The 17,099-nt window shown below is 38.4% G+C and overlaps 1 protein-coding gene across 29 annotated transcripts in view; it reads left to right on the top strand.

The window, feature by feature from the left end:
- The window catches only part of NRXN1 (neurexin 1), a 720,174-nt gene that overhangs the window by 691,636 nt on the left and 11,439 nt on the right, over positions 1-17,099 (top strand). For 17 of the 29 annotated variants that reach the window (XM_049833872.1, XM_049833881.1, XM_049833861.1 and 14 more), the window contains one exon: positions 10,293-10,380. In XM_049833872.1, the coding sequence (XP_049689829.1) occupies positions 10,293-10,380 (88 nt within the window). The remainder of the gene's footprint in view (positions 1-10,292; positions 10,381-17,099) is intronic. The other 12 variants (XM_049833873.1, XM_049833882.1, XM_049833871.1 and 9 more) reach the window with 1 other exon arrangement.

The raw sequence follows: 17,099 nt of genomic DNA, 5'->3' as shown, positions 1-17,099 counted from the left end.
CTATTTGAAAAGGTCGTATTTCAAGGACAGGTTTGTGCAAAGCCAGCTTCAATTTTACTTTCTCTGCTTTGGGTAAACCTGTGTAACACGTTGATACTGGGGGATAAAATGTGACCCAGAAGCTAGTATCTGGGAGGGAACAACGTGCACTCTTAGCCCTATGAAAATTTTAAATTGCAGTCTTTATTATGAAAATCAAGGAAGGAAAGTGTTGGCAGTGGTACAGGTGCTCATTTTTCCTGGAGGAGAGGAAAACTAGGGTTGGGAGAGGGGTACCAGCAGATGCTTACCTGCTCTGACAGACTTAAATGACTTTGCCTTGAGTCAAAGACGTGCTCAAACGAACTTGAAGGGCTTAGTATGGATAGGTCAGTATTAAATAGAAGATTCCATGTTTTCTGTTTGCTGCTTCTGTCTCTCATTTGTCTCTCTCTCGGGCAAGATGAGATGGCTGGTTTGCCTAAAATGGCTAAAAAGCAGTCTGATAGTTTGTGCAGTTTTCTACATTTCTTATAAAATTATTATTTTGTACTCTATGCTTTGGAAGAAGATAGGAAGGCTTTTTGCACCCTGAAAATAAGGTGAGTGAGAAGAGGGACTGCGTGTTAGTTGCAGGAAGGTATTCCTTGCGAAGGGTTTTTCTTGCCTTCCTCTCTTTTGAGACCAGTAATAAAATTCCCACGGATATCAGTGGAGCAAAATACTCGCGTGGCACAATGTAATAGTCACATATACTCACCGTAAGTAAAACTGGCAGTACTGTAACTGTATAAAAAGAAGGAACTGTAGTTCAACTTAAGTGCCTAACTTTACTGTATAAGGGAGATTTTAGTAACTAAGCGGTTACAGTCTTTTCTCTAATTTTATTAAGTTTTGTGAAGAATGGTCTTCAACCATGTGATTAAGTTGCAAATAAATAGTTTATGTAGCAGCTCACTGGTCAATTAAAAACAATCTCACTTCTGCACCAAAAGCTCAAATAGTCATTTTTGAAGTCTTTAATAATGCTGTCTGAGTTTTGTGAGATGAATACAAACGCAGTAAGTCTCATATTCCAAAAATTCAACAATCTCTGTCCATGTGATTGGTAATACAGAAATATAAATTAAAAGGTTTGCTATCGCTGTTGTAATGTTGCAGTTTAATAAGCACAGAGTCTCTGGGTTAAAAGAAAAAGAACCAGCAAAAATCTCCACTGTGTTTTGTGAGTTCAGAATTAATGGAGACCAAAATGTTTACTTCAGCAAAAGAGATGGCTAAAAATAAAATGATATCAGAAAATACAAGCGTAATGCCCAGAAATGTTTCTCTCGTACTTAGAAGCGAAATTATTTTCTTGCCTAGGAGAAAATAATAGGATTGCATTTCATCATTCACATTCCATTCCATATATTTTAGGCTTAGTGCAAATGTAAAAACAAACCAAAAATGAAACTGCATTTTGTTTTTCTTGTTCTGTAATGAAGTATGGTGTGTATGAGAGAAGGATACTGACGTTCTGAAGAGAATCTCATGAAGAAAGCACAAGTGACTAATTTTAAGGAGTTGACAGTTTACCTGTCCCTTGTTCTCAAGCTATTTTAGTTAACTGGGGGAAATGAGGATGAAAGAGGTTAGCTGAAGAGAAGAACAGTTTCTGATCAGTATGACGACCCGTGACAGATGCATTTGTAATTGCAGAGTGAAAATAAGAAAAAAAAAGGTGGTTTCTGGAAACAGAAACGTTACACCACTGTGACTCTAAAAGTTAGATGAGAATGAATTGTCACATTACTGCTTCTTTCTTCATCCAAGCCATGACTGCTTTAACAAATGGCACGGTGTATGTAATACACTAGTCATTATCCAACTGGGTGCCAGTGATTTGTGCGCTGGCACGCTGCATATCGATACCTGCTTTCAAGGATAAAGTTCAGCTCTGTGCCATGTCTCTTCACCTGGGTTTTTTCTCCTGCATGAGAAAGCATTGGGCTAGTTCTGCCTGCCGCCTCCCGCAGATTGCTCAGGGGGCAGACCGAGCTGCAGGGTCAGCCGGCAGTTCCCAAAAGCAGGAATATGAGCTCCCGTTTCCATCAGCCCCACTGCAGAAGGGAGGAATGGGGCAGGAGGGGGCAAAGGGAGCAGCGTAGATGTGGTACAGAGCTCATACGTTCGTTATTGCCAGCCAGCCCCCCTTCCCCAATATGGCCAGCAGGAGGGATGGGAACAGTTTGGTCTTTTTACTGTACCTGTAGTTCTGCATCAATCGTGAGCAAGACCGTGTCATGCTGTTTTCAGGAAAGAAGTCAAATGCTGGTCTGTTCCTCTGGCGCTGCAAAACAAATTTAGGTCTTTATCAATGCAAAAGTGTGCATGATGCTGACATGCCTCCTCATGCAAAACATGTCATTGGGTTTTTATGACAGGAGTTGGCCTTAATGTGAAGGGTGTGAAAGATGCACAGTTCACCCTTCATTGAGGCCAGCACCGTTTTGAAGCATTAGTCCAACATTCATGGTAACATCAGTTGTTCCCTTTATAAATACCAAACCCTGTGCTGTAACTTAAGACTTGGATCAAGTAACGAAGTGATTACTCCACAAAATAAACCTTCCTCCTCCTGCTGAAAACTGAGAAATGGTAACTCCCATCCTCAATACTCTGTCACGGTGTGGTTTCTGCTCGCTCTGCTTCTAAGAACCACAGCTAGGACGGGATCCGCTTGTTCCAAGAAGAGAAGTCCAAAATAGCCCCTGCTGTTACACAGTGAGTGTGGTGTTAATTAAAATAGGCCTTTAAATATGGAAGAGCGGCCAGTGAAAAATACATGGATGGTGGTGCGTGCGTTTGCATTACTTGCCCAGCAGGGAGAGAAAAAGGGCAGAAAAACAGTGGGTTAGTTTTCCAGACAGCGTCTCCCCAAAAGTTTTACAAGGGGACGAGAAAAGTGACATTCATAAATAAAATGAATATAGAAATTGGTTTTGGTCTACATCTGTGAAACTAACATTATTCATGTGTTGCAGGAGGTAAGGGACATGACCTGATAGGAAAAGAATTGGATTATTCATTTATTTTTAATTAGTAATACTTCTATTTTTAAAGATTAATGCAGAGTGCTGCCTGGCTAGCTGTCCAGGTAAAAAGTTGTAGTTTTGCCAGCATGTGGATTTTCTCAGCTCTGCTGCTGCTTTTTCCAGATGAGATAAATGGCTCTAAAACTGTGACCAAAGCAATTAACTTCAAATTCGGAGCTTAAAGGAAAGCCATGCAGTTTTATTGACATTATTTTACTATAAATCCTTTTCTCAAATATATTTCCGCTCTTTGTGGTAATTTTGCCCATGAGAATTTAGATGTTTGGAAGGAGGAGGGGAGCTGGCGAAGTAATACAAAGGCTGCTCTGCATGGAAATAATACTGTGGGTTATAAGGTTGTTACGTGGAAAGATAGACTTTCTGTACTTTACACAGAGAGGTGGAAGCCAGAAGTGAGGTTATTGTGCTTTGCTGTGTGGGGCAGCTGTGTTCCCATCACTGCTGAGATTCGGGGACAGAGCCTGGAGGTGGCCTGCAGGGCACCCGAGGCATTGCCTTGAACTTTTTACCTGCACCTCTGAGTTTAATTTCTACAACGCTGGTTTCATTAACTGAAAGGCCTTATTGTGTTTGGTTATTATATCCTAGATGTTTCTTTTTTTCTTTTTTTTTTTTTTTTTCTGTGAGAGCAACTTGCTAATCAAGGCTTTTGCTTTCTCCCAGTGTCAGACGCAGACTGATTCAAGAAATAACATGATGGTATTAATTAGATGAGAGCCAGTTTTGAGAGCGTTTCGATTTTCAGTTACTGTATTTTCACATTACAGGGCAATAATATGTCAGCAGTTAATAAAAGATGTAATAAATATTGTGTATATGCTTGAAATATTAGCATTTTAATATCCATGTCCAGAAATAACATTTTTCAGTAGCACAACACTGAGGAAATACTTTTCTTATGTGGGTGGACGAGCAGTAATTGATGCACAAGTACTTGTTTGACCTATAGCAGGTTAAATACAACTTTAGAGGCAGTTGCCCGAACAGCATGTCATCTAGAGCTGATACTACTGCTAGATCACTATAGCATCTTTCTCAGCAAACTGCCTCATGCAATGGGAGGTTATTAACACCAGGGAGAAGCTAGCTGAAGAGTACGACTGATTAATGTGACACATCCAAGTTTCTTTCTACAACTGTCTCAACAACCAGTCATAGAGATCTGCTTCATACACAGAAAATTAAATTTAAATGCTGGCTAGAAAATTGTGCGGTTACTCTCATCCCAAAAAATGAAATTTGATTTTTTCTATGTGAATTCTGCTGTGATTTTTCATACCCTGTTGGTTTCTGCCAGCATTCCCATTGCTTTAGGTTACTTTATTTCTCCCTTTAAGAGAAAAACGGGGGACAAAAGGAATATACATGAGGGGTTGGTTTTAGGAAAGCCCCTCACTGCCTCAGAAGTTAGTGTGTCCAGTGCAAAAGTACAAAATGACTGCTCTAAGCTGCTTTCTGTAACCATTGCACAAACTGCATTTTTAAGGGAAGGCTTGCCACAGCTAATGAAGAAGATAGTAGTGTATATCTGTTGGTTTTTCGAAACCTTTGTTTATACCGTGGCTTTAGCTATATGTACCCCTCTGCTACGGTGAAGAGACCTCTGTGTCTAAATATCCATTGGAGCTGATTCTCTCTCAACTAAATGGCAAGTATTTGAATAAGCTTCTTCTCAGGAGGAAAAATGAAGTAATGTAAGCAGAGACAATAACCAAGCATTTCAGAAGAGGGGAAAAGGAGAATTAGAGGTTTAATTTCCTAGTCCTACCTCTGAAAGTATGTTTTCAGTCATTTGTAACAGTCATTAAATTCTTACCCATTAATCTTCACATAATCAGGTCTGTTGATATCGACTCCCTTTGTGTCTTGGCCATCCCCTTTTATCGCCTCATCCCCTTCGCTCCTCCGACCTCACCATTAATTTCTCCCTTTCTTTCTTACTTCCCCTCCCAACACAACCGTATTCCCTCCTCCTGTGCTTTGGCACTCGGGCTGTTGGTGCCGTCTGCCTCTTCCCGTGCCGCTCCGGCCGTCCTCACCTCTACGCTCGCCGCTCGGCGTTTTAAATATCCCGACTTTCTTCAGCGAGGCTCGCAGCCTCGGCAGCGCTCTCCAGGCACCATCTGTTCCCAGCATCGCCTTGGCCAGTCGCGGGCTCCTGCCTGGCTTTTCTCTGCCTCCTTTCTTCCCGACCTTCCTTCTTGCCCTCTTGGAGCATCATTTTGGAAGATTTGCTAGATCGGAGCCTGCGTAACCGCTAGCACTTACCAGTAGCAACCGCACTTGACCCTTCTCGTCCTCTGCTCCCCCCTCTCACACTCATTTGTTGCATCTGGTCCGAAATCAAACTGTAAGCTCCTCAGAGCAGAGCTTTCTCCTTCCAGCTGCCTGTAACACCAAGCACTACAGTGCCTGGCTGGTATCATTAAGTGCCAAAGCTGTACAAATAAATAAGAATAGTTTTGATTACACAGTTGAAGTTCTCATCTAAAATAATTTAAACATTAGTCACAAGCAGTTATGCTGTTTATAATTCATACAATAATTTAGGACTGCTAGTTTTTAACTGTTGTGTAATTTGGATTTACTTGCAGTTCTCATGGGATAAAGTATATTATTGAACAAGAAAGGAATAAACTATACTCAGACTAGCTGTAGGGTGCTGTGATTTAAAGGAGAGCTGGTGGAATACTACAAGAGAAAATATGCAGGAACCATTATACTGTTAATGAATGCATAATTCAGATTGGTGATTTAATTTTTAGATCATATTCCTCTGGTACCCTCAGGTATAAGAGACTTCATACATAAAAACTGAGTAGGATGCTATGTATTTATGCCCAGTCATGCAAAACCTGAATAATAATTACAAAAAAAAAATTACTTTCCCGTATTGTTTGTTCATTTGCAAGTATTTTTTGCAATGACATAGCATTCCAGGAGCACTATTAGAAGGGCACAACCATAACTGCTGGTACCAGTTTTGAACCCATGGTAGTAGCCTTTGAGGCAGCTTGATATTTATCCATAGCTACAGACTGTCACTGTATTTAAGCCATGACTAGAGCAACATTTTTTGATCTGGCCAGGAGCTTTCTTGCAAAAGTCACCATTTCCTTCCTCCGGCAAGGTGGCAGATTGGTGATATTTTAAACTCTCTTGGCTGAGGAACAGATCCCAAAGTCCTTATTTTTGCAAGCAGACCTGACTGATGCACAAGACCTATTCTTGCAGGGGCCACACCCATGAATAATTGTCAGAAACAACATTATGCAGTGAATTCTAGCTTTACAAAATGTGATTTTTTTTTTGTCCTTTTTTTTATATTGGCACATTAATTGCAAGCTTTTTCTACCATCCTTTTTCTGAAATGTGAACAGATGTCCAACTTTTTAAGAAGCCACATATTACAATGGACTACATTTTAAATCATACAACCACATCCACAGAACGAATCTGAAAAGCTCTGAAAATACACAAAGAAAAGAAGATGCAATCAAAAGAAATTCTGCCTGGCCTTCCAGGTTGTACACCTGCTATTTTAATATTTTTTTTTTTAATCTCTTACAACTAAAGTATCGCTTCTTAAATGAATTTGAACAACTCGCCCAAGAGACGTTCTAATCCGATCGTGTATTATGATGATACCAGTTGGATGTTATCCTATTAGGCACTCACTGTAAATAAGGGATTTTCCACTGACTTTTAAATCCTTGATTAATGAGAATGCTCAAAGCAGTGTCCTGTAAATTAGCCATAGTGCTAGCAACAATTGCAATTCACTTAGGAGAACTGATGTGTTTCAAATCTTCCCATCCAAATTACAAAGCATGAGGAAAAGATAATGTGCAGTAAGTAAAACATATTACTCTGCCTCGCATTATTTATCTGTACCCCACGGCTGTCTGAGACCCTTAGGTCTAAATCCTGCTCTCTGTTCAGGTAAATTCCTGTCAGTCAGAGCTCTTCTGGAGAAAGGACTCTGGTAGGTGGCCCATAGTATTTCCTTAATTTATGTATTCTTTGTATTCTCTAGCGTTTTAGCTAATTCTTAATCCTATTTTAAATTGTGTTAAGTAGTCCAATGGCTTTCATTTGTAGCTCGGTCACTGCCATCTCACTTGCCTTTCACAGCTCCTTTGCCTTTTTTCTGATAAAAATATGTATGAGTAGTGGGAAAGAGGTATTTGAGTTTGGAGAAAGGGGAGAATAGAGGGAGGTTGTGACACATCTGTTAATTGATACTTAAACTGGAATTCTTCCTGACATATTTTTCTGAAGAAAACATTTTTCACATCATCTTACCACTTCCCTTCTTATTCAAATACTGATAGTTGATTTATTGCTTGCAACAAAATTAGTTTTGTATCTAGTATTGACTTTGAAACATACATTATTTCCTTTAATACTCTGAGACATTAATGAGGCCTTTCTTGACATGCTATATTCACATTTATTTGAGGTACTATTCATTTCTGTACCCATAATATACATGCACTTTTATCAGTCAAAAGCATCCCTTTGTTCTTGTAGAAATGTGAATACTCTTTCCGTAGACTGAAATTAGTGTCACTTTATAAAGACAGTTTTGATGCTTCCTCTTACAGGTAACTGAGCACAGTATCTCTCATACATTAAGATACTTAAAGTGTATGATTTTTCCACAGTTATTTTCTGGTAATTTTAAATGCACTGCGAACTGTACAAAAAGTAGAGTTGCTTAATGTAAACTCTGGCCATACTCTCCTATATCAGGAATAATCGGAGACACTGCAATAGTTCTATAAATCTATCTGATCATTTCACCTCAGTTTGCTCAAATTACAAGGGTTACTCATCCACGTGCGTACCAAAGCACCCTTAAACAAAATTCCAGTTAGACCAGTATATCTCACAGGCCATCATTTCTTGCTATGAGTATCATGTATGCCTGTGATCCTCTGTGTTTAACAGTGTTTGTGTACAATTTCCCAGTGATCAATTGGTAAATGTTCAGAATTCTGGCTGCAGGTCATGAAAGTATAGTCTTCTCCAGTGTTATGGGCAGAAGGAAAAATATGGCATTGTGGTTTCACTGACCAATTTGAAACTGTTTCAGGGATGCACAATACCTTTTTTTTTTGTACTTATTAGTACTTTTTTATACTTATTTGTTGTGTTTTTTACAGTACAGAGTTAACTTATTAAGTGCAGTCTTTATTTGTTCTTCCTGGTTGTTTATTTTTTCTTTCTACTTTGGGAAAAACATAGGTGCTTTTCCACAAAGAGACTAAGATATTGATTTTCAAGCTTAAATGGTTGTATTCTGGGGAAAAGAAGTGGACATTAGAAATTCAAGACGACGTTTGCAGCTGGCTTTTGTTATAACTCTGTTTTTCTACATGGCAGAAAGAATGGACAGCTAGGATACTTTTTTTTTGCTCTTTTTAACTCTCATTGCAAATCTGCCAGCTAATTTTGGTAGCATTACAGATTTATAGAGTGGTTTCCCCCAGCTATAAATTTTCTCAGGTATGAGGAAAGATCATTTTTGTGATTATGGCATCAAACTGTGACATAACATAGCTGTTGTCTATAGCCTTTTTGATTACCTTCAGCAAGTTACTTCATTCTCTTATGCCTCAGTCTTCTACCTGTAAAATATAATATTATTATAATAGGCTTTTCTTTGTTATGCCTTACATAGTAATGAATGTATTCCTGTATCACTTTCCTACTTCACAGAAGTGCTGAAAGCATATGTTCATTAATATTCTTGAAGCGTGACGAAGAAAAGCCTATTACTGTAATATGCTTTGCTTTAAAACTTCAGTTAGAATAATAATGATAAACAATGTTGGTTAGGCTTTGGCCCGACTGCAGAGAAATAAAACTTTTACACGTTCCGACTTAAACTGATGAAGGAAAACTTTGATGTATTTTATGTCCCTTCTCTATACTCGTGCAGAAAAAAAATATAATGTTTCACATTCACTGAATTGGGTTGTATCTCCTCGTTGGAATCTGTATCATACAGCAATCCAAGAATGGCTCTTTGCCTGCTGTATCCTTAGCCTCTTGTTGCAATATGATGTAGTCGTCTTATTCTCTCCGTGTATTTCCTTCGGTGAGGTGAACAGAAGCTTGAAATGGACAGTTATGAAACGTCTTGCCCATAGGAAAAGCTTCTTCCTAACCTTATTAGTAATTGTTTGAGAAATGACCAGGAGCATGACAGTTTATATTTCCCTGCTATTATTTCCCCTAATAACTGTGGATGTTCTTATTACATTTCTAAATGACTGTTCTCAGAGGTGGCTTGAACAGAAGGTATTTCATTTTATCAGGTTCAGATTGATTGCTTCAGTGTTTCATTGAATATCTCCTTGTTCGTGTGCTGCGGTAGATAGGATATAGAAGATAGATAAGAAGCAGTAGATAGGAATCCCTGGTTTCTTTTCTTTATAGCATGTTGTATCATACATCCCCTGGTTTGCCTCCTTCGTCTTGATTTATTTGATTTCTTTATACAAAGAACTGTCCAAGCTCATTTTGGACAGACGTTCCTAGAACCCCTTGGACCTAAACACAACACTTGGGCAATACTTCACTTATTTAAGAAAATAAGAGGTTTTCACTTATTTAAGAAAATAGGATGATACTTTCTAACAGTGCATATATCTATTATTGTTTTCTTTCCTTGATTTTCCTTTCATGAAATAGTTTTCAACTCAATGAGAGTCATGTTTGCTTCTTTTCCTTTTTTTTTTTTGGCCCTACATCTGAGAAAGCAAGCGCAATTAATGGAGAAAACATCACTACGTTTCTGATAGTTTTAACAGCTGCAGGCAGTTCAATATTTTGACTTGGTTTTTTAATGCTTTCAGTGTTTTCAGCACTATTATAGTAGAGATATTGGAAATAAAGAGGGAAGACAGAAGCCCCAATATACATATCCTATCCTTCTACTTTCTGTTCTTATTACAGAAAAATATTAAAATGTTTAACTGCCTGCACTGGATATCTAACATAGTTCTCCTAAAAAGTGACAAGTGCAAATTGAAAAGCAAAGTCCCATTAATACAGAGTTGGAGAGTGTCACTGTGGCATTACATATTAAGTCTGGAATGCTCTGGGCCTTGCATAAATCTGAGCAATAAAAGAAATACCAGTGAGAATCTTACAACATGTTCAGTCAATTAAAATATATCTATTTGACTTTTATCTTCTTTGCAGGCCACAGATGACATCCTGGTGGCCTCAGCTGAATGTCCGAGCGATGACGAGGACATCGATCCCTGTGAGCCGAGCTCAGGTGGGTTAGGTTAGTCAACTTTTTTATTACCTTCTTTTATTTCATATTTGCATGCTTCAGTCCCCCGGGACAGTCCTTTCTTACATAGCAGGGAGAAGTTGGATTGGGGCCATTCTACATATGGCAGTGTCAGCAGAGAGGGAGAGTTTGCTATACATTTTTCAAAGACAATGGATGGGAGCACATTGATAGTCATGATCTGAGCAAAGTTATAGCTTGACTGAGGACCTGAGGCAGAGCAGGAAGGGCATTCCAGGGCCACTGCAACTGGGTTGTCATGACAAAGAACGGGCAACTTCATTTGGGAGAAAGATGTTGCAATTGTTTTTGCCTTAAGCATTCCCCCCAAATAAGATAAAAGTGCCATATTTCAAAGGTCATATTATGTCAGCAGAGTTCATTTTGAATTACTGGTTATGGTATGAAATACTGTATAGATAGTAAAAACCTGAAGACGTGGAATACAACAGTCTCAAATTTCAAATTGTTCTATGGCTTTTTTCCAAGCCAAGACTATTCAGAGTGTATGTTTCAGTTCTGATTAGAAAGGAAAAATTTTAACATTCTAGTATTTTCCATGGAACAAAAACTTTGTAGTATTTTGGCCATGTCTTTCCTACTCCCACTGAATAATGGAGATTTGGTACTAATTTTTCTCTGTGATATAATTTCCCATTTACCTTCATATTTAATTAAATACTACATACCTTCTCTAAAAGCTGGATGTTTATCACAGATGTGAAAGGAATGCAAAACTTCGTAATAGCAATCTGAAAAATTATGTTAAACTATAACCTTTAAAAAATCCCAGATAGTCCAATGAATTGCTCCTGCTTTCTTTGTTGGCTTGGGTTAGCTTGCACCTTCTCTGAGTGAACAGCTTGTGGTACCATATATATCTCAGTTTTTCTTTCACTTGAATTCTTTGCTATTTGGTAGCACGCCTACTGTCAGTTGTTTTAGGTAATTTGGTAATCTTCAGTACTTGCTATAATACTTAATAGTAAAAGAATTAAGATCAATTTGTTGTGCAGTAACATCTTTCGTTCAAGTAGGAATCAATTAAATTTGAGACTAGTATATTAATGCAAATCACAACTAAGAGCCATCTTGGTACAACACCCGAATCTGGAGCAGGTGATATGTCCACATAGCCTTAAGACAAATGAAATTTTGCTTCACATGCAGATGCATGGCTCCTTTTTCAAGTCACGTAGCCTATTACCCACATGCAAGAACTATTTATTTAAATTTAAGTAAAGGCAGAGACATTTATGACTTGTCTCAGTGTTTGATGGAGCTGCAGGGTGGCATTTGAGCTCTTCCAGGAACCAAGATATTTATAGATTTGATGAGAATACTTTGGGGCTGGTTTCTTTTGCTTTCCAATAAAATGATTTCAGAGTGGTTTTCAAAATGCCACAAGATGGAATGACCGTTCTTAAAACTGAGCAGCAACAGGTACAGCTGCCTTACATGTTTTTATATCTTTCAGGAAGAGGTTTCACTTGCAGAAGCCCCAGACATCAGGATATTTAGGAATTGTGATAAGAATTCAGTTTTTGAAAGTTTGAAAATTAATTTTCAGGATCTTTTTTTTTTTTCTGCTCTTTCCTTCTCATTTTCAAATTCTTGAGTTTAACGAGACTGTCTTGTCCAGTATGACTCGGTGCAGTATCTCATATTGGTCTGAGCTCATTCATGCCAGTTGCTTCCTTGCTTTAGTTAACTCGGGCAGCGCTGCTCACCAGATAAATTGGCATTTACCTGCTGTAAACGTAGATAATTTTAATGTTGTTTTTTTTATTTTATAAGGTAATTGTAAAACAATACATTAGTTACATAGCACTAAAAAATTTCCCAAACCCTCTGAGAATGCAGCTGTTGTATTAGAAATGTATTTGTATTGTCTCAGCCTTACAACTTCCTGAAAGCCAATGCAATTTCAGAATAATTCTTCTCTGAGGTTGTTTTCAAATTCAGATCTGGGGCTGCAACGTTTGGTAGTCCTGGAGCCATGCACATTCATTTAGCTGGTGGGTGCAGGAATGGGAGGAGTGAATGAAGCTTTCCAGCAGATTATAATTTCTGTCCCAACTATGGTCCAGAAGGGGAATGTGAATGTTAGTCTTCCTGCAAAACATTGCCACTAGCTTTACATCCTGGTGTTTAGCTTTCCTGCTTTAGCTTGTCATTCATCACTCAGCTACGCTTCTCATTTTTCTTTATTTGCGAATGGTTTTACTGTTTCATTTCTTGGATCCCAGCTGCTACTGCTTTTTTAAAAAAAGTATGGATTGGCACAGGAATTATGTTCTCCATAATCCCAATTGTCTGGATCATTTTATCTGTCATTCTTCACATCGAAATGTCACTTGTCCTCCCACTCTCAACTCTTAAAAGCTATTAATTTGCCTCCCTCTTCATTGGCCTTGTCCTTTTCTCATATCTGAAACAATATGAACCAAAGGGGTTACTGAAGTCGTAACTTCTAGCATATCTGTCTCTCTGTAAGCTGTTTTAGTCTTAGTCCCTTTGTCTTATGAATAAGCTTTCTCCATTAATAGTCTGGTAGGCACTGCTCCATCCCAATAATCCTGCAGTCTCCATGTGGAATTTGAGCTACTCCTAACAGTGGGCTGGAACTTAAGGGAGAGAATCATTATATTGTTGACAGTGACAGATTAATGTGGGTTGGGTTTTTTTATTTTTTCAGTTAAGATAGGAGATACAAAAGGATATGATTTCTTCTCTTGCTGCCTGATGGTCAGTCAGCAAAGGGATCCACCCCAGCACAAGAGATGATGCTCTCAGAGATCTCAGGTCAACATTTTTCTAGCAAGAACCTTTAAGAGATGGCCAGAGCCCATTCGGTTTTATTGACACAGCCATAACTGTACATTTCTGTGATGATTGCCCATAATATGCCTATTTCTAACCAAAGTTCTCAGCTCAAAACAAGAGCCTATTCAACAAGCCGTTTGAATATGGTAAACCTATATATCGTAGAAACTACCGATTATCTAGATTTTATTGATTAGCAAAAATTATGCTTAAAATAGGGCTTCTTTTCTAGGATAAATATGTTGCAGTTTGTAGCAGCTAATAAGTCTCAGTCTGCCACCACCAGCTTCGCTTTCTGTGCACCTGTCTTCTAAATAATAAATGGAAAGATGCAATTTGCAACAACTTTCATATGGGACATAAAAACGTAGACCAGATTAGGAGCTGCTAAGCAGCAATCCCATCAACTTGTCTGGAACATAAAGTCACAAAAATTATAATTGCAGATTTCATTGTGGTATACAAACTGCTAAATGTGCCGTAATTGGATGAAGTCATAACAAATTTATTAGCATGCAAAACTTAGTCAACATATTTTGTTTGCGTTATGTTTTGTATAGGAAGGCAACACGTATTGCTTTCACAGTCTTTCCACATTCCCCTCTCCTACTCTAAATACTAATAACAACACAAAGAATAATGATGATGATGTTGATAATAATAATAATAATAAATAATAGTTTATGTTTCCTCACCTTCATGTCACAGAGGAAATAATAAAGCCTTTTCACTTTGTAGACAAGTTATGTAAAATGTTAGCGGAAACCTATCCAAAAAAAAGGACCTGAGATGATTTACTGGTTTTACGTGAAGACTTGTAAAACTACAGGTGGACAAATTGCCATTCTGCACATCAAGACCGCTGTTCCTGCCCTTCCTGAGCTCTGTACAGAGCTCTGATTTCTGCTGAGTTTCAGTGAGCATTTGTGCTACACATCTTATTTGTTCCAGTTACACTGGGCTGGTATTTTATTTGTTAGCTATTATCTAGCCACTTCTGTGGCTATTGAAATGTTCCAAAATGTGGAGAGGTCCAACCTGGGTCAAATGAAGTGAAATTATTGAGTTTAATGGCAGGGAAATCTACACCACAGAAAAAGTCTTACAGTTTTTGACATACACACAAACAATTCTTTTTCTGCAACTTACAGTTAAATCCTTCTCAAACTCGGGACTCAACAATGGTTTAAGTTAGAAATTAGGTTGAAAACCTCTCCTGACGGCCCCAGCAGAAATGGGATAGATTGACAGTTTGGTATTTTTAAAGCCAGGATATATAGTATTCGCTGGTCTTGAAGTTTTAGCAGAAGACAACCTTCAAAGGAAAAAAAAGGGTCTTGTAGAAACAGGCTTTTTTTGGTTCAAACCAGTGTCTTTCTGTAGGGTTCAGTTATATGGAAGTTAGTTATCGGACCTGAAAATAGCTCATGGTCACAAGACTGTTCCAGGTGCCTTTAGAAGGCCTTGACCAGAATAAATAAGAAGATAGAAGAAGAAAGATCCCAATTAGGAAAACACAGGTGCACATTCCACGATAAAGGGAACTTGGCACAAACAACCTCAATTCAGGGGCTTATCTTGACCAATTGGACTAAGACAAGTCTTGTATGCTTTAATTAACACAACCAATTATGTCTTATGTTTGTGCATGTGGACAGTACCGATGTAACCAATCACCGCTTATGCTTGTGCGTGTGGACACCAAGTGCTTGCATGTAGTAGCCAATCAAAGTCTCTCAACAACTTAGAGAATTGTATAAAAATTATTAGCTAAGCTCAATAAACTGGCGACTTTAATCATCACATTGGTGTTACGTCGTCCGGGCCCCGCACGGATTAATCCCTAAACCCTACATCTTTCTACCAACAGAAGTTCACGTGCTGCAACCAAAGAAAATACTTCATCATCTCTTGGTCAGCATTTGTCTTGCAGCTCTTGGGTTCCAGTTCCCAGGACAGTGCTTGATTGGTATCGGATCTTCTCCTGTACTTGTTCTGTAGGTAAATAGGATAAGAATAGTCAGGACAGAGTTGTGGTGTATACCAACTGGTAGCATTCGTTACCTTTCTTAGCCCTGATTCTTGATTCTGAGGGAGAAATGGGATCAGTTATTTTCCTACATTATTAAGTAAGACCAATAATAGGATACATGCTTATGGACTGATCTTTGAGCATGTGTTGATTTTCCTACATCTTCGTCAGGCTCACTGTGTTGCAGAAAACAGCTGGCCAAAATCTCCAAAATCTCCAAAGCATCAGTATAGCCGAGAGAGCGAACAAATCACTACTTAAGATGACTCTTACAGTTCAGTCACTGCTTTGGGGAAGGCTTTGTCCTGTGAGCAGAACAGCATGGGGTTTTTCATGCAAACTGCTTCCTGCATATGTACGTCCCCTGCTGGGTGAGAACGTGTATTGGATAGATGGAGATAGCTAGGAACCATACGTTCTCAAGCGCTTTGTGATGGTTTAGGTTTGGTCCCAGCATTGATACCTGTTTTTCTAATGGGCAGAGCTGTGAAATGTGGACTGCGAATGATTTATGCTCGCTGTTAGACGTTTTGCTCTTCTTTCCCCGTCACAAATTATTGCACTGTATTCCTGGTGCATCTGGCAGCAAGATAACATTGCAGTAGGAGGTGAAGTGACTCCTATAATTTATACATCACTGCAAGTGCCCTATTTAATGCACTTCGTGGAATTCATTGTGCAAGGAGCTGAAACAAAAATAAAATTACAGTTAGTTCATAGGGCTACTGTGTTCATTATGGCTCGAGACATAAAGGGAGTATTTGTGCCTCAGTCCAATTATCCTGTAGTTCTATATGTGTTTTCAGTACTAGCTGGGTTGTCTTGAACCAGCCTTTTGAAATGCGTAGCTAAAATACATATAGATGTGTCTGTATGAGCTACTACAGGGTGAAAATTATGCTTTATTTACAAACTTAGCACTTACCATGTCTATACATAGAGGAAGGGAGGGGCTTCAGATATAGATTAATTTTCCTATAATTGAAGTTAAAATAGTTGTTAAGGTTCTTTAATATTATTATAAGTCATAAAGCCCCCCCCAAAGCAACAGAAAGCAAATGTTGCATTTTTCCAAATCTTTTTATTGTGAACTGAACCACTTCTTCATCAATAGACTGAGCTTTTAGTGTCCGTTGCTGTGAGTTACAAATATGGCATTTCTCATTTGAATTTGATCAAAAAGATTTTTTTTCTAAGTTATCGTAAGAAAATGAGGTTAAAAATGGTGATTGATCCATTGTACCAACACTGATCTCTACTCTTTGCCAACCACACAATTGAAACATGGGAATACTGAGTAAAATTGTAGCTTTCCAGCCTTTCCTAAGGATTTTCATACATTCCCAGTGTTGGGAGCAGCTGAAAACAGTAGCATGTGCTGAAAGGAAGGGTTTTCTTTCACTCTAACAGATAATTTTTCAGCAGTTTAGAGAATTCTGGCTCCTCAAATGCATTCTGTGTAATTTTGGTGGTAGTGGTGGTGGTGTTCACACTCTTACACATCCCTTCTTTGTGTAACCTCAACTGGTACAGGGGATTTGTGTCCAACATGAAATTATTTTAAAGTTTATTTTTTAAGCACACTTTAAGACAAAATGCAGCTACTGTTAGCTAAACATGCCTTTTAAATGTGAACAATTAAGTAGATACTCCTTGCTGAACATATGCAATTCAAAGAGAACTTTAATACATAGCCTAGAGATGACAGCACAGGCTAATGCTTTCTAGCATGTATTAATTGCAGTCACAGCGATATGAACGTATCAGAAGGCAAAATATCGATGGAAACTGGGGAGCTGGCTTTTTTCCTAAACATAATGGTTTTCTATCAATGTAATATCAGCAGCTCACT

This window comes from Accipiter gentilis, chromosome 30, assembly GCF_929443795.1.
Source record: "Accipiter gentilis chromosome 30, bAccGen1.1, whole genome shotgun sequence".
NCBI classification, from domain to species: Eukaryota; Metazoa; Chordata; class Aves; order Accipitriformes; family Accipitridae; genus Astur; species Astur gentilis.
The sequence above is the reverse complement of the archived record's forward strand: the minus strand, read 5'-3'. Positions and strand labels throughout refer to the sequence as shown.